This window comes from Moesziomyces antarcticus, assembly GCF_000747765.1.
Source record: "Moesziomyces antarcticus DNA, scaffold: scaffold_v10012, strain JCM 10317, whole genome shotgun sequence".
NCBI classification, from domain to species: Eukaryota; Fungi; Basidiomycota; class Ustilaginomycetes; order Ustilaginales; family Ustilaginaceae; genus Moesziomyces; species Moesziomyces antarcticus.
This window is the reverse complement of record NW_014638998.1, coordinates 113,344-138,771: the sequence shown is the minus strand read 5'-3', so window position 1 is coordinate 138,771 and position 25,428 is coordinate 113,344. Positions and strand designations below refer to the sequence as shown.

General features: G+C 59.8%; 9 protein-coding genes and 3 non-coding genes across 12 annotated transcripts; 6 read left to right on the top strand and 6 right to left on the bottom strand.

Moving 5' to 3' along the window:
- Positions 1–781: 781 nt before the first annotated feature.
- Positions 782–1,715, top strand: PAN0_012d4450 (uncharacterized protein; the record flags this gene model as incomplete). The annotated part of the gene is made up of 3 exons (XM_014799987.1): positions 782–831; positions 977–1,112; positions 1,443–1,715. The coding sequence occupies 3 exons, from the start codon at positions 782–784 to the stop codon at positions 1,713–1,715; spliced, it is 459 nt and encodes a 152-aa protein (XP_014655473.1).
- A 27-nt stretch (positions 1,716–1,742) lies between these two features.
- Positions 1,743–4,166, top strand: PAN0_012d4449 (OPT oligopeptide transporter; the record flags this gene model as incomplete). Its single annotated transcript, XM_014799986.1, has 1 exon — positions 1,743–4,166. One exon carries the CDS (start codon positions 1,743–1,745, stop codon positions 4,164–4,166), a length of 2,424 nt encoding a protein of 807 aa, XP_014655472.1.
- An 822-nt stretch (positions 4,167–4,988) lies between these two features.
- PAN0_012c4448 (cleavage polyadenylation specificity factor) lies at positions 4,989–8,567 on the bottom strand (the record flags this gene model as incomplete). The annotated part of the gene is made up of 1 exon (XM_014799985.1): positions 4,989–8,567. One exon carries the CDS (start codon positions 8,565–8,567, stop codon positions 4,989–4,991), a length of 3,579 nt encoding a protein of 1,192 aa, XP_014655471.1.
- A 692-nt stretch (positions 8,568–9,259) lies between these two features.
- PAN0_012d4447 (v-type ATPase) lies at positions 9,260–10,233 on the top strand (the record flags this gene model as incomplete). The annotated part of the gene is made up of 4 exons (XM_014799984.1): positions 9,260–9,589; positions 9,712–9,793; positions 9,868–9,968; positions 10,054–10,233. The coding sequence occupies 4 exons, from the start codon at positions 9,260–9,262 to the stop codon at positions 10,231–10,233; spliced, it is 693 nt and encodes a 230-aa protein (XP_014655470.1).
- A 686-nt stretch (positions 10,234–10,919) lies between these two features.
- On the top strand, positions 10,920–11,035 carry PAN0_t012d0004. The gene is made up of 2 exons: positions 10,920–10,956; positions 11,000–11,035. It is a non-coding gene; the product is annotated as a tRNA-Lys (tRNA).
- A 331-nt stretch (positions 11,036–11,366) lies between these two features.
- PAN0_t012d0003 lies at positions 11,367–11,467 on the top strand. The gene is made up of 2 exons: positions 11,367–11,404; positions 11,432–11,467. It is a non-coding gene; the product is annotated as a tRNA-Val (tRNA).
- Positions 11,468–11,620: 153 nt separating this feature from the next.
- Positions 11,621–13,654, bottom strand: PAN0_012c4446 (PIN domain-like protein; the record flags this gene model as incomplete). The annotated part of the gene is made up of 1 exon (XM_014799983.1): positions 11,621–13,654. One exon carries the CDS (start codon positions 13,652–13,654, stop codon positions 11,621–11,623), a length of 2,034 nt encoding a protein of 677 aa, XP_014655469.1.
- Positions 13,655–14,168: 514 nt separating this feature from the next.
- Positions 14,169–14,268, bottom strand: PAN0_t012c0002. The gene is made up of 2 exons: positions 14,232–14,268; positions 14,169–14,204 (listed from the first exon to the last, which is right to left on the bottom strand). It is a non-coding gene; the product is annotated as a tRNA-Lys (tRNA).
- Positions 14,269–14,799: 531 nt separating this feature from the next.
- PAN0_012c4445 (PR-1-like protein) lies at positions 14,800–16,632 on the bottom strand (the record flags this gene model as incomplete). Its single annotated transcript, XM_014799982.1, has 1 exon — positions 14,800–16,632. The coding sequence occupies one exon, from the start codon at positions 16,630–16,632 to the stop codon at positions 14,800–14,802; it is 1,833 nt and encodes a 610-aa protein (XP_014655468.1).
- A 1,056-nt stretch (positions 16,633–17,688) lies between these two features.
- Positions 17,689–21,044, top strand: PAN0_012d4444 (uncharacterized protein; the record flags this gene model as incomplete). The annotated part of the gene is made up of 2 exons (XM_014799981.1): positions 17,689–18,120; positions 18,210–21,044. The coding sequence occupies 2 exons, from the start codon at positions 17,689–17,691 to the stop codon at positions 21,042–21,044; spliced, it is 3,267 nt and encodes a 1,088-aa protein (XP_014655467.1).
- Positions 21,045–22,213: 1,169 nt separating this feature from the next.
- On the bottom strand, positions 22,214–23,923 carry PAN0_012c4443 (tryptophan synthase beta subunit-like PLP-dependent enzyme; the record flags this gene model as incomplete). Its single annotated transcript, XM_014799980.1, has 1 exon — positions 22,214–23,923. The coding sequence occupies one exon, from the start codon at positions 23,921–23,923 to the stop codon at positions 22,214–22,216; it is 1,710 nt and encodes a 569-aa protein (XP_014655466.1).
- A 376-nt stretch (positions 23,924–24,299) lies between these two features.
- Positions 24,300–25,334, bottom strand: PAN0_012c4442 (uncharacterized protein; the record flags this gene model as incomplete). Its single annotated transcript, XM_014799979.1, has 3 exons — positions 24,300–24,495; positions 24,761–24,957; positions 25,218–25,334. 3 exons carry the CDS (start codon positions 25,332–25,334, stop codon positions 24,300–24,302), a joined length of 510 nt encoding a protein of 169 aa, XP_014655465.1.
- Between the last annotated feature and the right edge of the window lie 94 nt (positions 25,335–25,428).

The following is a 25,428-nucleotide window of genomic DNA, read 5'->3' as shown; positions in this document are numbered from 1 at the left end:
GGCACACCTGGCAGGCATCGTTGTGCGGAGGAGGTTCGGACTCGGTTGCAACGGGTTGCATGGATGGCAAAGCAGCGATAAGCTAAAACCTCGTCGCAACTGATAGTGCAAGGTACGCAGGCGATGGCGAGACCAGGAACCTATCGCTGTGCAGAACAGAGCAAAGACGGATGTGCGATGGAGAGAGAGGGAGGAGGTGGATATCGGGCGACCTTGTTCCGGTCGCCTGCAGGAATTCATGCTTGCAAAAAAAAAAAGGCAGAGCGGAATTGGTCAAGCCGGCCTTTCCTGCCACGGTGGGGCAGCAGAAGAGGCTTTATCCAGACGAGCTCGGCTCGTGACTTCACCGTCTCGCCCACGCTACTGCGATTCCCAAAGTCGTGCCTGTAGGACCGCACCAGCAAGCCTCTACGGTCCTTTGCCGCCACTGCCGTGTCGGATGAATCCGACACAACCGTCAAGAGCGAAGGCGCATGCTATCGACAGCATGAGATCCACTCGTTATCATCTGACCGACGCCATCCCACTTTCGCCATCTCAAAGCCTCGTTCGGTGGGGATTGGCATTGAACAGACATGCCGAGTCATGTCCACACGTCTTCTCCGCCCACCGGACCGCCGGTGCCGGCAAGCACAAAGCCAATCAAAGTTTGAATGGGCCGCTGACAGCGCAGCCTGACTGTGGTGAGCTCGATCATGATTGGATGTCGTGAGCCTGCGGCTCGAAAGGATGCACCCTTTTGCAACTTTGGTCGAGGTGGCAGCGAATCAGGATGCGAGAGATGCAAAAGGCGCAGGCGTCACCGGACGACGCCGCTCCGCGACGGCACAGGTGCGCTGCAGCTGCAGCTGCTCGCCACCAGCTGCATTTCTCTGCAGGACGGCCAATGTGCGGGGGGACCCAAGCAGCAGCAGCAGCAGCAGCTTGAAAATCGTCGGAGTTTCTACGAAAGGCCACTGCCGCTGATGCCGTGCAGACCGCGGCTCAGTCCGACGAGCGGCAAAGCGGCGAAGAGTGCGGTGCGTCTCGACCCGTCGGCTCGTCCGACGCTGCAGGCGAGGCGCCGCATCCTGGCCGCCGCTGCTGCCAGGCTGCCCAGCTGTGCTGCTGCAGTGTCTCTCGCTTAGGCCGCTTTATCTTTTCCAGGCATCTCGCCAGTGTAGTCGCCGCAATTCGCGTGACGGGCCTGTCGCGACGGTCGTCTGACAGTGACATTTTCCAGTCGCGTTGAAATGAAATTCAATCTCCTCTGCACTTTTGGCCAAGCTGGACAAGTCCAAGTCATGCTTCGGCTCGACCCTGTCCGAACCTCATCCTCGCCCTTGCTGCCACCCTCCCCGCACACTCTCTCGCTCTCTATCAAATCAGAACGTCGGCTGTAATCTCTGGTGGGCCCACGCACGACTTCGAGCTTCGCTTCGACCGCCTTCCCGTTTCAAGAGCGTCTCGCCACTGTGGCTTTGGGTTTGGCTTCCCACCCCACCGCTTCTCGCGCGTCAGGAACATCGGCTCAACCCGCTCTCTCGCTCACGTCCCCACCACACCTCGTCGGCTCATCCTCCTCCGGTGTCGAGCCTGGAGCCTATCGCATCGCATCGCCGCCGACTCCTTTCCACTGGTCGCCACAGTCCCATATAATCCTCAGTTCCGACGAGCGCTCGTCCCTTTCCTCCCCCAACCATTCCCCTTCTCCTCCTCCTATCCGCAACCCGTGAGCGTCCTCCGGGCTAGTGATACTCAAGATGGTCAACGAGATCGGCATCGCCAGGACGTCGAGCCATGGCAGCTCCGACCAGAAGGACTCCTCCAAGGAGGACCTCGCCAACCCCTCCATGCCCGAGATCACCAACGTCGAGAAGCACCTCCGCACCGACTTCATCGACCACCGCCTCAACGACCCCAACATGGAGACCGAGAAGATCGACGCCATCGAGCGCGTCATCGAGCAGGGCGACTACAAGGCCGAGGCCCAGATCGAGGAGGAGCTCGAGGAGGACTCGCCCTACCCCGAGGTCCGCGCCGCCGTCTCCAACGTAGACGACCCCACCATGCCCGTCATGACCTTCCGTACCTGGGTCCTCGGCATGCTCTTCACCATCATCATTCCCGGTGTTAACCAGCTTCTCAGCTACCGATACCCCACCGTCACCATCACCTCGTTCGTCGCACAGCTGCTCGCATACCCCATGGGCGTCTTCATGGCCAAGGTCCTCCCCACCAAGGTCTTCAAGACTCCCCTCGGCAGCTTCACCCTCAACCCCGGCCCCTTCAACGTCAAGGAACACACCGTCATCACCGTCATGGCGAACGTGACTTACCAGCGTGCCTACGCATCCAACGTGTCCGCTGTCCAGCGCATTACCTACGGCTTCGACTGGGGTTTCGGCTACATCATCCTGCTCACGCTCAGCTCCCAGCTCATCGGCTTCTCCATGGCCGGTTTCTTCCGCCGCTGGCTCGTTTGGCCCGCTGCCATGATCTGGCCTGCCAACCTGGGTAACACGGCGCTCTTCACCGCCCTCCACCGTCAGGTCGACACCGGCTCCAACCACATGTCGAGGTACAAGTTCTTCATGATCGCCTGCGCAGGTGCCTTTGCCTGGTACTTTGTGCCCGGCTACCTCTTTGCGCTCATGTCCGTCGGTAACTGGTTCTGCCTCATCGCGCCAGACAACGTGCCGCTCAACCAGATGCTCGGCACCCAGCAGGGTCTCGGTCTCATCCCGCTCACCACCGACTGGAACCAGTACTCGTACAACAACAACCCCATCTACACCCCCTGGTGGGCTCAGGCCAACGTGCTCGGCGGTTTCGTCGTGTGCTACTGCATCATCGGCCCCATCCTCTACTACAAGAACGTCTGGAACTTCGCCTACCTCCCCTTCTCCACCTCGGCTGTCTACGACCGCTTCGGCAAGAAGTTCAAGACTGCCAAGGTCACCACCCCGGACCACCTCCACTTTGACCCCGCCGGCTACAACGCCTACTCGGAGCAGTACTTCTCGGTCACGTACGCCATTTCGTTTGCGCTCTCGTTCGCCTCGATCACCGCCATCATCGTCCACGTCGCCCTCTTCCACGGCAAGCAGATCTACCGCCAGTTCACCACCTCGATCAACGACGAGCGCGACGTCCATGCGCGTCTCATGCAGAGGTACCCCGAGGTGCCCAAGCTCTGGTACGCCGCCCTCTTCCTCATCTGCTTCGGCATGGGTGTCGGCTGCACCGCCGGCTACAACACCGACTTCCCCGTGTGGGCCTTCATCATCTCGCTCATCATCGGCGCCTTCTTCATGCTGCCCGTCGGTGTCGTGTATGCCATCTCCAACGTCGAGGTCGGCCTCAACGTCATCTCGGAGTTCATCATCGGCTACATGCACCCTGGCTCGGCTACGGGCATGATGATGTTCAAGGTGTTCTGCTACATGGCCGTCTACCAGGGTCTCTCGTTCACCGCCGACATGAAGCTCGGCCACTACATGAAGGTGCCGCCCAAGGACATGTTCGTGGCGCAGGTCACCGCCATCGTCGTCTCGTCGTTTGTCGTGCTTGGTGTGCAGTCCTGGGTGTTCTCCAACATCGAGAACGTCTGCACGCCCGAAGCCTCGGACAACTTCACTTGCCAATACCTCATTGTCTTCGGTACCGCCTCGCAGATCTGGGGTCTCATTGGTCCCGCCGCCGTATTCTCGCCCGGTAAGCAGTACGGCAAGCTGTTGTGGATGTTCCTGGTCGGCGCCATCTTCCCCGTCATCGTTTGGGGTCTCACCAAGAAGTTCCCGCGCTCGTTCATGCGCAAGGTCAACTCGCCCGTCATCTTCACCGGTACGGGTCTCATGCCTCCTGCGACGGGTATCAACTTCACCGCCTGGGCCATGTGCGGTTTCGTGCTCAACTACCTCGTCAAGAAGTACCGCACCGGCTGGTGGACGCGCTACAACTACGTCCTGGGTGCCGCCATGGATACGGGCACTGCCATCTCGGCCGTCATCATCTTCTTCTGCCTCATCTTCCCCAAGGGCAAGCAGAGCGACTTTGCCTCGGACGGATGGTGGGGCAACGTCGCGCCGTACAACACGGCCGATGGCAACCTCGTCTCGTACCTCACCGCCCCCACCGAGGGCTTCATGCCCGCGCCCTCGGCGTTCAGGCCCTACAACCCTTGATTTGTTAGCAAGTCAGTGCTAGGCGGTTTGGAATGCATCTCTTTATGTCAAGGTTTCTGCTTTTGTGTGGTGCGGATGTACAGACTCGTGGGATCGTGTGGTCTTTTCTTTGAGAGGAGGGGTGAGGTCCTTTGGCGTTCAGGCTGTACTGATTCTGGTTTGTCCTTGAGTCGCTGCCTCGGCGGTCTGGAATGCACTTTTGTGTCGAGGTTTCTACTTTGTGTGGGGTGCAGAAGTGTATGCTCCTGCGATCGGTGATCGTTTCAAAGGAAGCCATGTGTAAAGTGAGTACATTTGCGATGGCGATGGATTGGAGCTAGACATGATGATGGTTGTTTATGAGATCGGATGTTGGCGGGTGAATAGAGGTGTGGGTGAAGATCGAGGGCACGATCGGAGCGTGGTGGCGTGTGGTTGTGCAGTGTCTTGATGAATGGGCTTGATTGTGGCATGCAGGCATTGAGGAATTGGAGAAGGGAGGCAAGTGCGCACAGGTGGGTAGACGTGATGCGGCTTTGCTTTGGTGGAGCTGGATCGCGTCGGTGGATTCGGTGAGCCACTTGGAGTCCTGCCGCGGCAGTCCCTTGGCTGCTCTTGCAGGGCGTGTCTCAAGCCTAGCATGAAACTCCCAGCGTGCGCACTTTGGCATTCTCGACTGCATCTGCGCAGTGTTGGCACCGCCTCGTGTAGCGAATGCACACTCGCAGGGCTTCTACCAGATCGCAGACCGTCCCCACCGCTCGCACTGAAGCACCGCCAGAACACCGACTCTCATCGAGAACAGACATTGTGAGCAAGATAAATCAATGAATGCATTCTGCACTATGCTGTAGCCGCATCTGCTGCACTGGCTGGATCCTCAGGATCCGGACCAAGCATGTCCATAAACGTCGCCAACCTCGCGCGGTTGCCCCCCGCCTTGGCTGTCAGATACTCGACCAACCCCGTCCTTAGGTCGGGTTGTCTGCTAACAACCTCCCTAAGCTGGTCCCTGGGTAGCTGGATCAATGCGCCAAACGAGCTCGGTGCCGTCTGCTTGGCACACAGAATGAATCCATCCCACAACGGTGGGTTTTGCCAGATCTTCTTGGTGATCAATCGCGAAAGCAGATTGCGTGCCACATAGCCCGAGAGCGACTTGTACGTCGAGACGGCCATAATCACCGTGCGCATGAACAGCATGGGCAAATTCTGGTCCTCTGAAATCTGGTTCAGCACCGCTGCAAGCACCTCGGAGCGATAGACGTCTGTCATGCCAAAACAGATCTGAATCGCCGCGACAGTGTTTTTGAGCCCGATTTCGCGCTCGGCTCGATGCAATAGCCCCATAAGCTCCACGGGCGTAAGCAGCTCCGTCTGCCGAACCCGAGGCAAGTTGCTCGAGACGGAGCCAAACCCTTGCGGTGGCATCTGAACAATGCTCTGAAATACCGACTTGATAAGCGCCCGGTCTTCGGGAGCTCGAGAGGCCAGGATGGTCACCACTTTGGGAAGACGCTTCATGATCTCGGCCTTGTCCAGATCCGCCATGACCGGCACCAGGAAGCGCGGATCCACATCGCGCGTATCCACCAGCTCCTTCACCACCTCCACCAACGCCGGCGCCCGATTCTTCTCCGTGAGCGTCTTGAGAATGCACAGCGCGAGCGAGTCCGCTCCCTCGGGAAAGTTGCGCAGCAGCGTAAGTAGACGCGGATGGTTGGGGCCCAACGCGCGGATGAGGTTCACAATGTGCTCCTCAATCGCCGCCTGCACGAATTTGGGCGTGCGCGGATACGCCGCAAAGATCTCGTCGAGCATCTCGGGGATCTTGGTGCACAGCGAAAACGGCAGCTCCACAAACCGCAGCACGTCCTCGCCATCCCTGGGATGCGTCGACTCTTCCTCCACCACCGCCTCGCCCTCGTGCTCGGCTGCATTCACACCCTCCTCAGCCTTGACGCTACCGTTGGCTTGGGCGGTACCAGGCTCGTCACCATTCACCGCGTCCGCCTCGGGTTTGGCTTCCGGCGCCGCTTCGGGCGGCTGCGGCGTGTCGGTGAGGATGTCGAGGTTGCTGCGCGCAAACGCGAGGATAGTCGCCTCAAGCGCGCTGTTGGTGGTGGCGCACTGCTTGATCGCAATGATCGCCTTGGCCCTCGTGGTGCGCTCGCTCGTCCGGGTGAGCTGGAGCAGCTTATCGGCCGCCTGGTCGCGCAGCGCAGGCCTGGACATGCAGATGTCCTGCAACGTCGACATGCCGGCGATCATCTTGAGCTTGTCCTTGCTGAGCTCGGCGACGAGGTCGAGCACGGCCGGCGCGATCTCGGGCAGGTCGGCGAGGAACTTGGCGAGCGAGCGGTCCTTGGCATCGATGGTGGGGATCCAGGCATGCACGAGCTTCTCGAGCCAGATCGGGTACTGGTCCTTGATGGTCGTGTCCGAGCCAGCTTGCTTGCGACGCACGCGGTCGCAGAACCACTCTTCCGCCATCCAGTTGACCGCAAAGCGCGTGCGGCGCGCCACGTCGGCCCTGACAAACTCGAGCATGAGCGCGCGAATAATGTCGGCCTGTGTGGCGAGCGTGCGGGTGGGGGCGACGCCGCCGACCACCTTGGTCTCTGGCGCCGTGCCGGCGGACGCTTCATCGGAAGCGCCTGGCGGCTCGGCAAAGCCGCGAGTGGCCAGACGGATGACGAGCGAAGACCAAAGAGCGTGTGCGCCGGTACTCGAAGGCGAGGAAGCGGCGAGGGCTGATGTCGACGATCCGAGCTCGCAGATCTTTGCGACGGTATCCTTGATGAGCGCATCCGACTCGCCAAGGGAGAGATACTCGGGTGGTGCAAGCGCAAAGTTCTCAATGACCGCCATGGATAGCTCTTCGTCATGGTCGTCTTGGCCGTTGGCGGACTCGGCTCTGGCTCTGTCTCGACCCGAAGCTTCCAACAAGTCGAGATCCTCTTCGGCCATGTCCATCTGCAGCGGATCCTGCACTGTGCTTTCCTGATCGTGCTCGAGCTTGACAAGCGGGGCGGCAGCATTTCCGTTAAGTTGAGCCGAGTCACTGGTGGTCGCTGGGCGTGGCGGTGGTGGTCCCGGTGCAGGGCCCGGTGCGCGTTGTGGGGTGGTTTCAGATTGCGCAGAGGTGGATGCGTCTGGCGGGAGATTAGCGCGCATGTTGGTGATGGCGGCGTGCAAATCTTGCTCGGAGAGCGCCTCCAAGTTGGCGATGATGAGGTCGATGACGAGCGTGATGGGGAGCGTCTTGACATCGAAAGCTGCTAACGGATTGCGCTCGACACCACCAGTGGTGCGCACGGATGCATTGCGGAAGGCCTCTCCGGCGGCGCGGTCGCCGTCGTGTGCGGCGGAAGAGGACGGGGCGCCGGGCTGTTGTGGATGTTCGAGTTTGACCTTCTTTGGTGCTTGGAGCTCTTCGTCGATGCGTTCGCGCTTACGCCTTGCCTCTGCCTCCCTCTCGGCCTGGTAGGCCTTTGCGGCCTCCTCCATGCGACGCTGTTGTGTCTCGAGCGCCTTTTGGAGCGAGCTGGACTCTGGACCGGCGAGCTGGTTGCGGACAAAGTGGAGGTAGAAGATGCGGACGGTCTTTTCGACGTTGCGCACCTGCGTGTGGGAGAGGTTGTTGAGGCTGGCGGGCGTCCAGGTTGCCATGGCGCGTAGGATGACGGAGCCGAGCTGTGGGCGCGACTTTGCGAGTACGGTGAGCGAGTTGACGGAGGCCATGATGAGGTCGACGACGTCGCTTGTGAAGATGAGGGTGACGGTCTGGGTGAAGAGGCGGTTGCTCTCCTCTTCAAGCGCGGCGACGTTGAGCAAGGGATGGTTGGAAGGGACGATGCTGAGGCTGACGTCGTTTTTGAGCTGTGCTCTTGGATCTGTGGAGCCGCGGGACTGGACTTGTACGATGCGCTGGTAGCACTTGATGACGGCGAGTTTGGTGCCGAGGCTGCCGTTGTCGAAGAGGTGTACGACTTGAACCTTGATGGCCTGGACCGTCTGCCAGAGTGAGGACTTGGCACGTTCGTTGCAGACGAGGCGGAAGAGGACGGGGTACATGCTGGCGAAGCACTGCGCTGCGATCTTTGTGAGACGCGGATCGCGGTCCTTGATGAGCAGGAGGATGGCGTCCGGTGCATGCGATGCGAGGGTGGCTTTTGTGTCCTGGGAGAGCGAGGGCCTACAGAAGGCGAGATCCATGACCTGGGCGATCCATGTTCGGAGCGATGTGCTCGCCTTGGGAAGCAGCGAGATGAGGGAGGGGAGGAGGATGGGGACGTTGCCGGGCTGAGCCTTGAGGAGGTTGTAGAGCTCGGAGAGATGGCGCGCCTCTTGCTGCTTGTCGTGCGAGTTGAGCGCTGCGCTGAGCAGGCCTAGCGCGTCGGTGTTTGCCGGCGCGGCCATGATGCGCTGAGGTGTGCGCGCGTCGATGGCGCTCGGGAGATTGGGTTGGATGGTCAGGCGGCGACGATGGAGAGGGCACCTGAGGCTGACAGGCGGTTACGAATTGTAGCAGTGGGACGTGCCGGAGTCATGCGAGTCGTATCGGAATCGAGGGACGGGTCGATGGCATAGACGATGGCGGAAAGGGTGAGCTCGTACACCTGCGGCCAAGATGCCAAGAGTGGTGGAGGTGACCGGAGCACCGAAGCTGTGAGAGTGCCAGCAGCCTCGAGACAAGCGCGAGAGGGCGCGATGTGCTCTGTGTTGGTGCTGCGTGTGGCAGCGAGCGAGGTAGGGTGCAAAGAAGCAAGATGATGGAGGGAAAGAAGGACGACCTTTGGCGGTTGACGGGCCGTTGGGAATCCGGTGTTGGGTCGACGAGATTCTGAATTTGTTGCCGCCGCCGCCGCCGCTGCTGCTGCTCCTCTCTCTTTCTCTTTCGGCTTTGACTGCGCTCCGCTCGATTGGACGCGGGTGCGGTGGTCTTTGTGGGCCTTTTCGCCAAATATTCCCACTCTCCGTCGTGTGACGCTGCCGTGCTTGCTCGGATCGCCGCTGCTGCCTCTCCATCTCACACTTCAGCTTGGCAACTGCTCTTTGACACTGCGCACCGTCACCGACATCCGATCCATGATGAGCTTGCAAACAAGCTCATGCGCCGTGGGAACAACAAATCGGTCCAAGAAAAGTTGAGCGACTCGGTATCACTCGAGTCGGGATCGGGGATGTCAACTCTAAGAATCGGGGATCGCAACGCACGGTCGCACGCGCCAAGTGCCGGTGCGGCTCAGCCTGCGCTCACTCGCCCCTGGCTCACTGCATTTCTCGCCTCATCTCCTCCACCCGTGTGCTGCCTCTCTGTCCAAACCAAATCGTCTCGGCCTCATCCCGACACCTCTCGACCGCCACCCACTCGCCGTCTGCATCGCCTCGCCTCGCCATCCGTCTCGACTGCATCCGACCACACTCGCTCCTGCATCATGGTGAGTATCCAGCCCAATCAGCGACTACACAGCAATGCCACGACTTTGACATCTGACTTTCCATCTACTTGTCACTCTTCGCCCAACCTGCTTCCGCTTTCATGTGTCTTGTTGAATCACAGGCCGCTCAACAATCCCAGGGCATTCAGACCCTCCTCGAGGCCGAGAAGGAGGCCGCCAAGATCGTCCAGAAGGCGCGCACTTGTATGTTCTCATCTCGCACTCGTCCAGTCTCCTGGTCTCATCCTGACTCGAGCGTCACCTTTACCTTTCTACAGACCGCACTCAGAAGCTCAAGGACGCCCGCAACGAGGCTTCCAAAGAGATTGAGCAGCTCAAGGCGAACAAGGAGAAGGAGTTTGCCGACTTCCAAAAGCAGGTGAGTTATGCCTCTCATCACCCTCTTCCGCGATTCATATTGACCTTTTTTTCTGTCTTGCTTTTGCGTTTGATTGCGATGGCAGCACGAGGGATCCACCAACTCGTCCCAGACCACCGTCGACAAGGAGACCGAAGAGAGGCTCGGCGAACTCAACAAGGCGTTTGAAGCCAACCGCGACCAGGTCATCTCCAAGCTCCTCGATCGCGTCGTCGACGTAAAGACCGAACTTCACAGGAATCTTCAGCTCCAGCAGAAGGCCTAGACTTCCATCACCTGCCTTTTCCTGTCTTAGTTTCCTCGACCGCGGTCTATTTGGTCGGCTGCAGCCCGACTGCGCGCGTGCACAATCTCCCTCGCTACGATGCCTAGAGCTCGCGCAACGGCGTGATTTTGCATCGTCCAGGCATTTCACAACGTAGAGCAGCTCGGCTTCCTCATGTATATCCCCTCCTTCTCAGCCTGTGCTCATCGCAACAACTTATCTGGTTCCCAAAGGTGTGGATTGGCCGTTTTGAGTGGTCTCCTTTCCTTTGCCCCGCGTATTGCCAGTCTTACGCCAACGCTTCTGTTGCTTCTTGCTTGCTCAGTCGCTCCTGTTTCGTTTCTTGCAGCCCGCCTTGACAGGTGACCGGCTTCGTGGCTGGTCTGCTACTTCGTCGAGTCCCCAACCCATTCAGCCGTCTTTCAACCTCGAACTGAGCCACGACCGCCCTCGTCCACGCTGCCACTCATCCATCAATTCTGCTTCCACTCGAGCTCGCACTTTCGTATCATTCTAGCTCTGCGCTGATGGTGCATCGTCATACAGCGTCTCACTGTGCACATGTTCGCAGCTGTGTGTCATTCTGTGAACGAGAGAGCGATAAGATGTCCCCGGAAAATTGCTGCAAAACGTCTGGTGTATATAATGCATTCGCCCAACATGTAGGGCTAGATGAGACAACTCCATCCCGATTAGCTCAGTCGGTAGAGCGTCAGACTTTTATACGTGAAAGTCTACGAGAATGCACTCGTATGATCTGTATGTGATCTGAATGTCAGGGGTTCGAGCCCCCTATTGGGAGACGTTTCGTTCTTTTTTTTCGTCTTTTTCTTTTTGGAAACTCTCCCCTCTCGACCGTCATCGCACCAGCCTGCGAGTCAGTTTCGAGACCAACTCTCAATGCTGCTCAAGAGGTAAGGCCAACCTCGCAGTAACACGTTGGTGGCCAATCTTCTGCCGTGATGACGCGCCAGTGTCTCTGAAGCATGCGCTTCGCTGTTGCAGCATTTGCCGCCGATTAAATGCTTTAACCTCACCGTCGAGCCTCGTCCAAATTCGCGGAGTCGTGCAGCTATTGTGGTGCGATCTGAGCCTAAGCCTATCTGAATGCAACCTGACAATGGTTACACATCGGTTTCTTGGCGCAGTTGGTTAGCGCGTCTCCTTAACAATTCCGATCTCGGATCGTTAGGGCTTACGGAGGAGGTCGCCGGTTCGAACCCGGCAGAAATCATTTTTTGGCCGTGCAATCACCACGAATCTTTTGTTGCTCTCAGTCTCAATCCCAGTCCCAGCAAGGCCTGCGTTGCGGGTGTTGTTTTCATTCTGACGTTCAGCACACGGTAGGGCTACATTACATGTCGATACAGGAGAGTGGCGGGGAATTTCACGACGGAGGATGGCGGGGATGAGCGGTGGTTTCGGCGCGCACATGGCGTTCCATGTGAGGATTCCAGCACGCGACGGCGTTGCGTTCGCCAAAGAAGTCGGCGCCAAGCGTGGCCAGTGCCAGATCAGCATGCGTATCTGCATCAAACTGAGCCGGAGTGGCGGGTGGGGATGGACTGGCGAGGCCGAGTTCGAGGTCGAGTAGGTCGCGCCACTCTTGTTCGCGCGCAGGCGGGTCTGCGTAGTCGAGGTCGTGCGAGTCGGGTAGCGAGGAACGAAACACGCCGCGCGAGCGCAGAAAGTCGTGCACCGCCTGTCGATCGAACCTCACACTGGAAGGCTCGACCGATGTGCTCGGTGAGGCCTCGATCACGCCCGGTGTGGAGATGGAGTCGAGTACCTCAGCCGCCGTTGGTTCGGCAGTACAGTCGACCGCTTCGCCATCACCCATCGCCGCATCCTCGACCACCACTTTGTCTTCCGTGCGCGCAGTGGCGGGCTCGCCACCAGCGATGAGTCGATCCACTTGGGGCGTGGTTGGCTGCGCGGCGATCTGCGTGGCGGCCTCAAATGCCGCAGTGCCCAGAATGCTGCGCGCCGCAGCACGGACCTTGGGTGGCTGGAGGAATACACTGCGTGCCTGACGCAGCTCGGTCTCGTACTCGCGCACGCTCAGTGCATCCGGTGGCCCAAACTTGGCCTCCTTGCGCAGTATCGTTCCGATCGAGCCGTGTTCCTTCAGCAGCCGCAATGCCGTCTTGGGCCCGATCCCGGGTACAGTCCGGTTGAAATCCGTCCCGCACAACAGCGCAAAGTCGAGCATCAATGCGCGCGTCGTCCGATCATACGCCACCTCCTCTGCCTCTGCCTCTCCCTGCGAGTGCATCTGGACGAGTCGGTCCACCTCTTCCCGTGGGAAAAGGCCACGGCGGACACGCGTGCCACAGACCACTTCGAGCTTTCCCCTGGCCGCCTGGCCGAGCACGCCCGGGCTGCGTACGCCGCCCATGAGACCGCGCAGCAGCGGCGCCTCGTACAGCAACACGTCGCTGTCCTCGCTCGCTACCAGGTCGGCAAACCCAGCGCGCACGAGCGAGGCCGCGTACGCTTCGGCCTCGTGGATCCGCCCGCCACCTGTGCGCGTGCCGTCGCCCGTCCAGAACACAGCTGTCTGCATGAGCGAGCACAGCGCCGCACAGTCCTGGTAGATGGACGCCGACAGCGGCGACGTGGCGCGATCGTACGTCTTGCTCAGCGAGTGATGCATGGCATTCAGCGACGAAAGCGATGGTGGCGGTAGTGTGTCGATGGTGGTCGAGATATCAGGCACGCTCAGTGCCGGAGGCGGTTGCACCGCCTCGCCCGAGATGAGCTGCGCAGTGATGGTCTGGTACACCTGCTTTTCGGCCTGGGCAAGCAGCCTCTGGCCCCTGGACTGGCTGCTGGCGCCCGTGCTTAAACTCTGTTCGAGCTGCACATAGTTGGCATGCATGCTGTATGCGACCGTCTGGGGACGCGAGGCTTCCACCGGCAATTCGGGCTTGTGCAGCACCGACGGCTGTTGCGTAGGCGCACTCTGGGATTGCCACTGGTCGAGCAGCTCGCCGACCTGGCGACGTTCGTCTTCGGCCAGCGACGCGATGGCATCAAGATGGCTCTGCAGCTCCTGCAGCCTTCCATGGCGTTCTTGCTCGAGCCTGCTGCGGACGCGATCGAGCTCGCGCTTGTGCTTGCGCTTGAGCTGCTCGCGGTCCTTGAGCGCCAGCCTCTTGTGCGGGTGGTCGAACACCATGATCGGCACAATGCCGTGCTGGCGCAGCGACGTCACGAGGCGGTAGAATCCGACCACATGGCGGGCCGGATGCGGGTCGTCGGCAAAGTGCAGTCGCTGCACGAGCAGTGTCGCGTCGATGGCGAGACGCAGTCCCCGCAGTGACGAGAGCGCGAAGGGTGGCGAGATGGCTTGTGGCACCAGGCTGCGGATGAGCGGAAAGATGCCGCGAATGCCGCCGCAGACCGGAGAGGCGCGCATTGCGATAGGTTGTGCGCGTCGTTGTACGCCACCTCCGCCGGCCTAGACGCCCTAGAGGCAGTGAGATCGGGTACCCAAGCGAGACCAAGGATGTGGCTCGTCGCGTCGCATCAGTGGCGGTGGCGCTGGTTCGGCGGCGCAGCAACGCGAACCACAAGCCTTGATCCGGAGTCGAGGCAGAGTCCAAGGTGAGCAGACTCTGCGCGCTCTCGAGAGGTCGTTCTGATGATGCTGCCAGTCGTGGTCGTTAGGGTCGATAGGAGCGGTAGGGAGACAGGCTCGGCGTTGCTTCTCGGACACGACATGGACTCGTGGCCCTCATGTCAGGGTCCATTTTTTCCGACCTCGGCATGCAAAAGGCGCGTCAAAATCGGCCCTGTGGAGGTCCAACACGCCGCCACGCGCAGAGGCCAGACACGAGCAAAGAAAAATTCACTGGCCGTCCCTTTCAAAAAAGAATAGCCAGAAACAGTGGCAAAAAAAGAGTGTTTGCCAAAAATGTGCAAAAAGAAATCTCCCAACGTGGGGCTCGAACCCACGACATTCAGATACCAAGCGAAGCTCGGAAACCCTTGAATAAGAGTCTGACGCTCTACCGACTGAGCTAGCCGGGATGGAACTTGTTGAAAATATACCCGGGTATTGCCATTATATACACTAGTATTGCCATTATATACACTATGGCTCCCGTTCATGACGGTATCTGCGGCGACATGGCGACTTCGCACCCACGCCGCAACCAGACAGCTTCGGCATCTTCACAAGCACACTCGAATACGCTCAAGTCTCAAGTCGAAAAGAAATTGATTGGATTCGTGCCAGACGCATCCAAGGAAGAAGAACAGCAACCACGACAGGTGGGACAAATGGCACAACGCAGGGCGAAGCGCGCGGGTATGCTGGTGAACGGCTTGGAAGAACAATGAGCGTGGAAGCCGACGAATTCGGGAAGAGATGCTTGCAAATATAACTGAACTGGACAAAGAGAAAGTTGTGGAAAAGAATAAACTGAAACGGACAAAGGTAGAAGCAAAAGAAAGAGGCTTGAAGGTGACAAGTGGGGCCGAAGAGGTGCAGTGGACACAAAGCACGTCGCCAGCCGCTCGACTCCGGGTTGGAAAAGTTGGATACTGAGCGCAAACAGCTTAGCGCCTGGTGTGCACCTCGTTGGCCGAGCACTGGGATCGAAGTCGGGGCAGAGGCTTGACACGCGGCACCTGGTGCTCGAACTGGCCCTGCACGTTGCCGGACGGATAGTACTCGCACACGACGTACATCGTAGCACCGTCCGAGTGGCTGTAGCTCTGCGCAAGACCCTTTCGCTGAGACACTGCACAGCCGACAAAGCGCGTGTCCTTCCACACGATCTGCGTCCAGTGGCCGTCGTCGTCCGCCAGGTGCGCTTCGCGCGCCCAGTTGCGGTCCTCGTCGAGGAACGACATGATGGCATTCTTCATGCCCTGGAGCGGGTTGCCGTAGCAAGTGTCGCCAGCACCCATGGCGATGTTCTCGCCCGAAGCGCAGTAGTGGTCCTCCGAGTGGCCGTACGCCTTGAGGTCGGCCCAGCAGGCCGCCATGTTGGCCAGCTCGGCGTTCCACTGCAGCGGCACCAGCCCGTAACGAGCACGCTCCTGGTTGTGCAGATCGAGCGCAGCCTTCGAGACCTCGTCGAGCGCCTCTCTCGGCCAAGGATCGTCGAATCGCTGGTCTCTGTCCACGGCAGTGTACTGCTTGCCTTTCCATGGGAAGCGACGGTTGCAGACGTTGGCCCGGGCAGGACGCAGAATCGGACGGCCAATCTGCGCTTCGATGGCCAGAGCAGCGGCATCCACAGGCGTGTGGCTCCACTCAATGTGGCCGTCGGCGAACGGAGCCCCGTTGCCAGAATGCTGCATGTCTCCACTGATGACGTAGTGGAAGACGTTGGTGAAGCTCTTGTACGACGACGACGACGAAGAGTCGTGCGTCTTGGTCTCGGTCTTGTGCTTCTTGACCTTGCCGTCTCCATCGTCTTCCGAGGTCGAGACAGACTTGGTAGTGTCACTAGTATGACGGCTGTGCGAGGCGTGCACCACCGTCTCTTTACCCTCTACCTCTTGGGGACGGGCACGGGGACGAGGAGGGGAGCGAACCTCCATTTGCATTGCTGGTTCCTTCTTGCTCTGGCCGCTGTGGGACTGGTGGTGTTGCTCGCCCGCCGAGGCGGCGTGATGTCCACTCGGATGACCATTCGAGGCGTCCAGAGGCATGTCAGACGAGGTGCTGGAGCTAGAGCTCGAGCTGGAGCTGGAGCTGGAGGACGAGGACGAGTGCGAAGACGAATGGGTCGATGACGACCACGACCAAGAGCGGTGCGAGCCGCTCTTGCCCACCTCAGATCGAGCACGGACGTCGACATGCGTTTCGCCCTGAGGACCGGGTACCACCGCATCGTAGGTCTCCTCCTTGCCTCCATCCTTCTCCGATGTGTCGGCCAGCCTTTGGGCTACCTCCTGGAGATGAGCTGGTCCATTTTCTTCTCCTTCAGGACAGTCCGGGTCGGATGGGTCTGGCATCATGGTGGAACGCCTCCCAAACATGGCCTTGCGCAGGCCTGGATGAGCATTGCGAGGCTGGTGAGCTACCCGATCGGCTGAAACTTGACTAGAGGTCAGGACCACAACGAAGAGCATGGCGACCAGCGCCAGCCTCATCACGCGTGCCATCTGCGACATGCTGTCGAACGCCAAAAGACTGGCTGTCGTGATGGAAGGGGGAGAAGGGAAAGGAGAGGGAAGGGGAGAAGGAAGAAGAAGGAAAGACCCGGGAAGAAGAGTGGTCAAGGCCCGAGCGGATGAAGGCGAGAAGTAAGGTGCTTCCTGAGTGAACTCTTTTGGGGTATAGTTGGCGGGGATCCGAACCTGTCCTGACGTCTGCTGATCTGGCTCTCTCTCTTGTACTGAACCGGCACTGACCGCTGACCCTTTGATTACCTCCATTCCAGGGAGTCGCCGACGTCCCTCCTCTGGACACGAACCGGCAAGGGGCAGATCTGCAAGCTCCTATCTACGATAGGGCTCTTAAGGCGAAATCAACACCGACGTGGCCAGCGCTCGGACGCCAAGGTGGGCGGCGCCAGCGGAAGCGTAGAGGACGTGCGCAGACGCAGACGTCCGATTGCCTCGCTATGGGTCCTAGCACGACCGTTCGGACCAAACTCAACTGAGCCTAGTGATCACTGCATAGGCGAAGTGAAGCAGGCGACAAATGGAGGCGCTCAGAGAGTGGGGTTCCAGATTGAGGCGGGGCGCTCGGATGTGACTTATGAGAGTGGTGGGTCGACCACAGGCGAGTGCACCTGCGGCGTCGCCATTTCATTTCTACAATCCGGAATTCCTCCCACCGCTCTTGCATCTCCCTTGCGTTTTTGTTCGGGCATAGCTGATTGATCTGATGACGACCCTCTTCTGATGCTGGTGTAGCTCCAGCTACAGCCCAGCAGTGAAACTTGCAATCAAGTAATTGTAGCTAACCAGGCGACCCGTGTACGGTAAGGTCCCTGAGTGGTGGATCAAGCCCGAGAGCGACACTCTCTGTTCAAAACCCACAACGTTATGAGATCGTGTGATGGCAATGGGCTCGCTGTTCACGGATGCAGTCTGTTTGCCTTGCAGTATCAAGGTTGTGCTTCCTTTCAGCCGAGCAGCCCTCGACTTCATCTCTGCAGCAGATGGGTTTCGTGCTGCGGACCGTAATGCGGTACTTCAATGTCATGCACTGTACCTGAGTCGATGGCTTGACTTTGCCTCTTAATGCACAAGGAGCTCATAAGGACCCACACATCACGCAGGTCGGCTGCTGCTCGTCCATTTGGCCCCGCTGTTTTCGTTTCTTTTCGACCATCATCTTTTATTGAGGTGCACGCTCCCTACAGCGACGTTCTCATCGACCATTCAACGGAGCAGAGATACTCACGCGATCATTACGAGGCTGGCCTCCCAAACTTGTATCCCGAATCGTTGCTGTAGTCATCCAAGGCGGTCGGGAAACTCGTCATGCGGGTCGCACTGCTCTTTCTCTTCTGCCTGGCTTGCCTGGCGTTCACAGCTCAGGCGGCTCCGGAGTCGATCAGCAATGCACCTGCTCAGCACAATCGCGATCAAAGCTCGAGCAAGCGTTCGAAACATCGATCGAAACATGATCGCGAGGATCGGTCGAAGCGTCGCCACCACAAATCGCACAAGGGCAGCAAGCGCGAGCTGGCGCCCTTTGATCGAGTAGCAGAGGAAGCAGCGTTCTTCGCGGAAAGAGGCAGGGGCGCTGAGACTGCGATGGCAGACCACGAGCTGCGTCTGCGCAACAAAGTCGAGGAGATGGAGAAGAAGCTGCGCGACAAGGAAAGATCGAGGCAGCACGAAATCGAGATTGAAGATTCCGTCCACGTCGCCAAGTATGGCTCAAAGCCCACCAAATTCCCCACCATCACGGTATGTGCACTCTGAGTCGACGCTGTTCTGCTTTCCGACCATTGACGTGAACTCCACTCTGATGTCCACTTACGCTCCCGCAACGACAGAGGGTCAGTGGTGTGATCGGCCTGTCCGCTGCGGTCCTCAACGTTTTCAATCTTATGTTCGCCGTCAAGACGACCACGCTAGCTTCCAGCCAGTTCAGCTCCCCCCCATCGCCACCGACGTTGCTGGACACTGCTGCCCGCTGGGACGGCCACCAATATGTACTCTTGCCCGAGCCGAAGGATCCGGACAAGGACTCTGCCGGAGGATCCAAGATGCAAGTCAGCGACAAGCCGGGCGACAAGTCGGCGAACACCAGCAACAAGCAAAAGCGCATGGTCAAGCGTCGAGTTTCTCAGGCTCCCCCAACCTCGGTTCATGGCGCCCAAGACCTGTCGAAGCGCTTCTGGGTCTCTGCCCTGGTCGGTATGGGGCTGGGAGCTGCTCTCTCGCCTGGGTTGCCTTCTGCCGTCAGAGGCAATGAGGACAAGGATGCCATCAAGCCTCCTTTCGATCCGTACGACCCCAACATCCTCAAGCCCAAGGACCCCTTGGCAGCGACCGCCGTGCAACCTAACGCGGACCTTTCGAGTGTTCTCCGTTCGGCTTCGGATGCTAGCACTCCTGGCAGCAACCCGCCGATTTCGAGCCAGAATGGCATGTCTTCGTCCGGATACGTCTTCCCCGACACCAATTATGTCCAACAACAGCCCGTATACAACACTGGCTACACCAGTGCCGATGGTGCAACTTCACCCTCTGCTGATGGTGCCCAGCCGGTGCTGCGCAAGCGAGACTGGATCGAGGAGCGAATTTCCAGGGTCAGCCAGTCCGAGGGCGCGTCGTCAAAGCGACTCGAGAAGCGATTCCTCTTCACCGGTGGACCGGCCGGTAAGCTTGCCGGAGGCGTGGTTGCGGGAAGCGTGATCCCCCTTCTCTTCAACGGCGTCACTCACGCAAGGTACCGCACCGAGAATCCGCGCGATCGACAGATCCTCGAGGACTTGGACACCACTCCGACGTACGGTGCTGTGGGCGTTCCGGGTCGCCATCCCGGTCAGCTCGCCGTCAATGCCATGCCTGGATACCGTGAGTATCTTGCTCGGCTCCAGGCGGAGCAGCAGAGGCAAAACCAGGCTGCCTTGCAGCAGCAGCAGCAGCAGGCTGCCGCCATGACTGCGCAGAGCGAGGCTGCTGCTGCAGATGGCGCGAGCGGTGCTGAGGCCGTCGCTGCGAGCGGCGAGCCGGTTCTGCGCAGACGCAGCGTGGCTGGCAATGCCCTTGCCGGAAGCCACGAGGACGCTGCTGGACTCGATAAGCGCGGTTGGGGATCGGCACTGCCACTGGCGGGAATCGGAATCCTTCTTGGATATGCGCAGTCCATGACAGCCTTCCCGCAGAACCGCGAAGAGGAACGCAACAAGAAGAAGAAGGAGGCTGCCGAGAAGCAAGAGGCCCAGATGCAGGCTCAGGGCATCGCCGGTGGTGACCCCTCCGCTAGTCCTCAGGGCATGGGAGCCGCCAGTGGTATGGCTTACCCTCCTTCGGGCGACGGGGTTGTCTTTCCTCAGACTCCTCAGTACTCGAGTGCTGGAGCTGACGGCAGTGCTCTGGCTCCTACCACGCAGTACAGCTCTTCGTATGCCGGTTCCGGTGTGCAGAGTCAGCCCGACACGTCGGCTGTCAGTGCTGAGCTCAACGCCGCTGCGGGTGTCCAGTCATCGAGTGGCAGTGGTGGCAGTGTGCTCAAGAAGCGAGACTCCCTGTCTGCGGCTGATGTCGATGCCACCAAGCTTGAGTCGCGCTCGCTCTCCAAGCGCGGCGGCTTCGGCAGCGCGCTCGCGATCGGCGGAACGACGATGATGTTCGGCACACTGTTCGGTAACCTGTTTGTTGCGAACAAGCAGAAAAGCAAGCCAGTGCCGTTTGTGACGCCGAATGCGGACACACGCGGACCCATGATCCCGGGCGGCGAGCTGTACACCGAATTCCTCGAGGCCAAGCGACGCGGTCAGGTCGGCGGTGGCGGTGATCAGGACGCGCTGATCGGAGCGGGTGTCGCTGGCGGCACTCCTGCTTCAGTCGGCGCCAATGCTATCTCTGCCGGTGCCTCCGCTTCTGTCTATGCCGGACAGAGCCAAGCTCCAGCCTATGCCGGAACGGTTGACGGTACCGTCGGTACCGGTGGCACGGGTAGCGTCGCGGCAGCTGCCGGTTCAGCCATGGCTGGTGATGGCGGAGCGGTTCTGAAGAAGCGCGCCGTCCACGAGCAAGCGCATCTCGAGCGACGACTCGCGGTTGCAGTCGAGGCGGTGGAAGCCGAAACCGCTGCTGCCTCTCTTCTGTCCAAGAGCGGTGTGCTTGCCGAAGCTGAGACGAGTGCTGCTGGTGCGCTGCGTGGATCCAGCGGTGGCCTTGGCGGTCTGTCCCGCGCATCGGGCAGTGCTGGTGGCCTTGCTCGTGGCGGCGCTGCTGCGGCCGAAGCTGGCGCAGGCGGTCTGGCACGCACTTCGGCGACGGCGGAGCGCGAAGTTGCCGAGTTTGGCTTCCGACCCCAATCCAACGGACTCAATGCCGCCCGACCTGCCATGATCTCGGACATCGGCGCTTCAGGAAGGGCAGTGAACCCCGTTCTTCTCGAGGAGCTCGCTGGTAGGAGCGGAGCGGGTTCGGCGTCCGTCCGTGGGCTTACAGGCACCGCTGGCACATCGAGCGCTCAAGAGGTCCTTGCAGCCGAACGCTCCAGAGCCGCTGAGCTCCAAGCCATCAGCGAGGGAGGCGACGCAGTGGCTGAAGGGGCTGAAGGAGCGGCCAAGAAGAAGGGCGGCATGGCAAAGGCCCTCGGCACAATCGGCACCGCTGCTGGTGCAACTATGACATTCAGCGGCACTGGTTGACCTCCCAGTCCCGCATTTGATTCTTACCTGCTCTCTCTCCATACAACTCTCCTTCTTGTTTGTCCGATATCACTCTTTCGATCGGCACCTTCTCTTCACCTTCACTCTCATCCCCTTTCCTTTCTTGTTCGTGCCTTTCAACACTGTCCCTATTCGTCAATCGTGCGTGTGCGTCTGTGCTGGCCCTTGAACGAATTCGCTTACTGAGACGCCACGAGACACTCCGACGTCGGACGCTTACAGATCTGCGCAATGAATGAATTGATCTTATGCATGCCTTTTGGCGGTATCATGTGAGCGTTTCCCCTACTTTCGGTTAGAACGATTCGGGGGCTAAAACGGGGAGGATGTGCAGCAATTGGGTAGTGTGCGCCGACCTATGGGCTTGTAACCTAGTCGACACACGACCATTAATATTGCCGACTTACGATTTGGTCTAGGCTTACTTTTTGACCCCACTGAATCAAATCATTAACCTATCGGCCTGCGATCTGCGCCGCCCGAGGGCAGGTGCAGAGAGGCCAGGTTATGGGGCTTCGAAAGAGCCAGCGCCTCGCAAGAGCGAGAGCGCGGGATGGGAAGGGCAAGGAAGGTGCAGAAGAGGAGTGGGAATACTCAGACGGCTCAGACCAGACTGGCGGAAAGGGCGAGATGGGAACAAGTCGTGTTGATGGGGGTTCGAAGTAATGGTGTCGGGGATGGTACTCGAACGGGAACAATGCAAGAAGCACGGTCGGCGGACGGTTGAACAGCGAAGTGGCAGTCGGATAGATGCAAGTCGATCTTGATGGTGCGATTCCTTGCAACACAAGGCAGCGTACAGCCGATGATGATGTGGTGGGAAGGAAAGGGAGCGGCAGCTTCGTTTGTTCTTCTCTCTCTTCTAGCTTTTTGTCCGAGCGAGAAGAAAGCAAAAAATGGCCAGGCGAAAAAAGGGCAGGCCCCGCAGCAAGGCGTGTCAGGATCACATAATCACCAAGCCCCACCTCAATCCCCACCTTGATCCTACTGGCAACCCCTCGATCTACACTCGCCAAGATTCGCTTCAAGTGACTTGCATCTGCTCAAGCATCAACACTTGAGGCCGCCAGGAGGACGAGAACATTTCAGACATGGCGAGAAAGACTATGAAATCTATGCATTCAACTTGGCTTGGCAAGAGCTCACGACTATACGCTGGCGGTGTTGGGCGCGTGTGTGCGGGCCTTGACCACATCGGCCTCTGCCTCGACGACGCGCTTGACGGCGGTGATGAGGCCGTCGACGCCCGGCTTGCCCTCTGGCTTGACGTCGATGACCCTCCTCTGCTTCTCGAGCAGGCCGACCATCTCCTTGGGGAGGACGTCGCGTTCAAAGTCGAACTCGGCGCCCGCGGACTCCAAACTCGACGTAACGGCCTCGGCGAACTTGGCGGGATGCGCAGTGGACAGCACGATCTGGTGAGGCTTGCTGCCGTCCTTGCCGACAACGTTGGCAGCTGCCTTGAAACCGACGGCGGTATGCGGGTCGACAAGGTACGAGCCGGATGGGTAGGCGGCCGTGGGCTTTCGGGTAAAGTACTCGAGCACCGTGTCGCGGATCTCGCCATCCGAGACGCGCTCGGCGGCAAAGTCGCGGCGGGCGATGCTGAGCTGCTTGTCGTCGACCACGAGCCTGCCCTCGGTCTTCAACGACTGCATCCACGACGCGAGCTGCTGACCCGCCGCCTCCTCCTTTTCGAGCTGCGACGCGCTGGCGTTGGCGTCGGCCTGCGACTCGTATGCGATGTACCACAGCAGACGCTCAAAGTTGGACGAGACGAGAATGTCCATGGCCGGCGACAGGGTGGCACGGACACCGCCCTGCTGCGCACCGTCCGACGAGCCTTGTGCGGGCTCGGTCTGTGCGGACGAGGCGGCAGAAGTCGAGGCGGGAGCGCTCGACTTCTCGTAGCGGCCGGTGGCCCAGAATCGCTGAAGGATATCGTTCTCGTTGGTAGCCACGACGAGTCGCGAGACGGGAAGACCCATGCGCTTGGCATAGTAGCCTGCGAGGATGTCGCCGAAGTTGCCGGTGGGGACGACGAACTCGAGGTCGGCGGGGGTGGGCTCGGAGTCCTTGAGTCCGAGCTGCTTGCGGAAGCTGAAGTAGGCGGAGAAGTAGTAGACGATCTGTGCGAGGATGCGCGCCCAGTTGATCGAGTTGACGGCGCCGAGACGGTGCTTGGCGTTGAATTCGGCGTCGGAGAAGAGCGCCTTGACGACGTCCTGGCAGTCGTCAAAGGTGCCCTCGACCGAGACGTTGTGCACGTTGTCGTCGAGCACGGTCGTCATCTGCGCCTCCTGGATGGGGCTGACGCGACCGTGGGGGAAGAGGATGAAGATGGAGATGTCCTCCTTGGACCTGACACCCTGGATGGCAGCACTGCCCGTGTCACCGCTGGTGGCGCCAACGATGGTGAGCTTCTCGCGCTGGTCGTCGGGCTTGCCCTCGTTCCTGCGCTGAAGGAAGTACTCGAAGAGGTTGCCGAGCAGCTGGAGCGCAACATCCTTGAATGCAAAAGTGGGACCGTGCCAGAGCTCGAGGCACCAGTCCTTGTCGTCGAGACGGACGAGCGGAGTGGTGTCGTTGTGTCGGAAGGTGGCGTAGGACTTGTTGATGACGCGCTGCAGGTCCGCGGATGGGATGCCTCCCTGTTCCGGGTCCTCGGGGATGTAGAGGGAAAGCACACGGTGCGAGAGTTCGGGGAAGGAGAGGTTGGCCCACTCTGTCTGCCAGTTGGCGGGGAGCTGAGGCACCTGTGCTGGGATAAAGAGACCGCCGTTGGGGGCGAGACCGGTGAGCACGGACTGCTCGAATGTGAGGCGTTCAGAGCCACCTCTTGTGCTGAGGTACTTCATGATGGTGAGGGATGGCGTTGGAGGAGGGTCGAAGATGGTGGAAGCGATGAAGTGTGGAGAAGCCAGAGTGCCGCGGGCGAGAACAGACCCTTGGCTGTAAGGCAGAGTGCGTGCGAGTGAGTCACTTTGGTGGACGCCTGCTTTCTTCCTGCTGCAGCATCGCTTGCACGGACATTCGCCGACCAAATCCCATTTTGGCTGCACGTGACGCCTGCCAGCTCTGATCTGGTTTATCGGACGCAGCCAATCAAAGAGGGTCCCGATATCACACGCTCATCTCCGAATCTGCGTTTTTGTGAGGTTTGGGCGAAAGGCGCTCTTTCCTGGGCAGGAGCATCTCAGCCATGACCTCGACAGAATGCGGCGGAGATTGGTGTTACACGTCCGGCAGGCTGAGGGCACTATGATCGAATCGTACACGCTTTGCATCGATCCGCGAAGCCGGCCGATGGATCTTGGATGGCTTGCGATTCGGGTTGAACGGACGAACTCGCCGAGCTTGCGGCGAGTGCGAAACCAGCAGCTGATCGTCGGCAGCTGATCGTCGGATCGGGCCGCCATCGGCGCGGCGGCTGATACGACATGGTGAGATGCAGACAAGAGCGGCTGGGGAAGGGGTCATGGTGGGCGGCTGTGCCAAGGATTTTCGTTCGGCTGATTGAATGCAACTCCGCCGAATCTCCGCTGCCAATGTGAGTTTAGCGCTCTGGCCGCATCGTTCGAGGGTGCTTAACGTGACAACGGATGCTGATCTTCCGAGATTGCACCAGCTGGCGTCTGAGTATGAGCGTGGAAAAGGGATCAGGGACTGTTGGTGAGAGTGGCACACTGGCTCACTATGCTCGTAGGGGACGGGGTCGAGACTTTTTGGGGCGAAGCGGTCTTGTCTCGGCTGGGCGCGATTCTATCCGCAGCTGCGCCCTTGCGCGTTGCAACTGGCGAGCAGCGATTCGATCTGGGATCGGGCTCGCTCCGCGCTCAGAGGCCAGGCCTCCTCGGCTCTGCACCACGATGCATGCTGGGCGCATGCAAGGCTGTGCGGAGCAGCAGCCGATGGCGGAGACGCGTCGAAGCGTGGATGGGCCACGTCGGACTGCCCGTCAAAGCGTGCGCTCGGACATGCTGCGAATGAAAAGCCTCGGTGCGTTGCGACTGGTGTGCTGGGCGGAAGAAGGCACCGGAAAAAAGACGCCGCGGGTGCGCGTGCTGAGACGCCGCTCTCGTAAGACGCGTAGAGGGCCGGCGATCCGCTCCAAGTCACCCAAGGACTCCGCTGCAAGCAACTGCAACGCACCATCGAAGCGAGTCGAACTTTGATCCTCGTGCGCTTGACACGCTCGGCACTCGACGCCGGGGTGCTGATGCTCGGCGCGCAGTGCACGCGACCGATGTAGCGAAGCACCTGGACCATGCAGGCTGAGTTACTGTATGCGTTGCACCGCAAAGTCACACTGCGGAAGCCATCCGATGCTGAGCGATCAGAGGCATGGACGCGTGCGGACAGC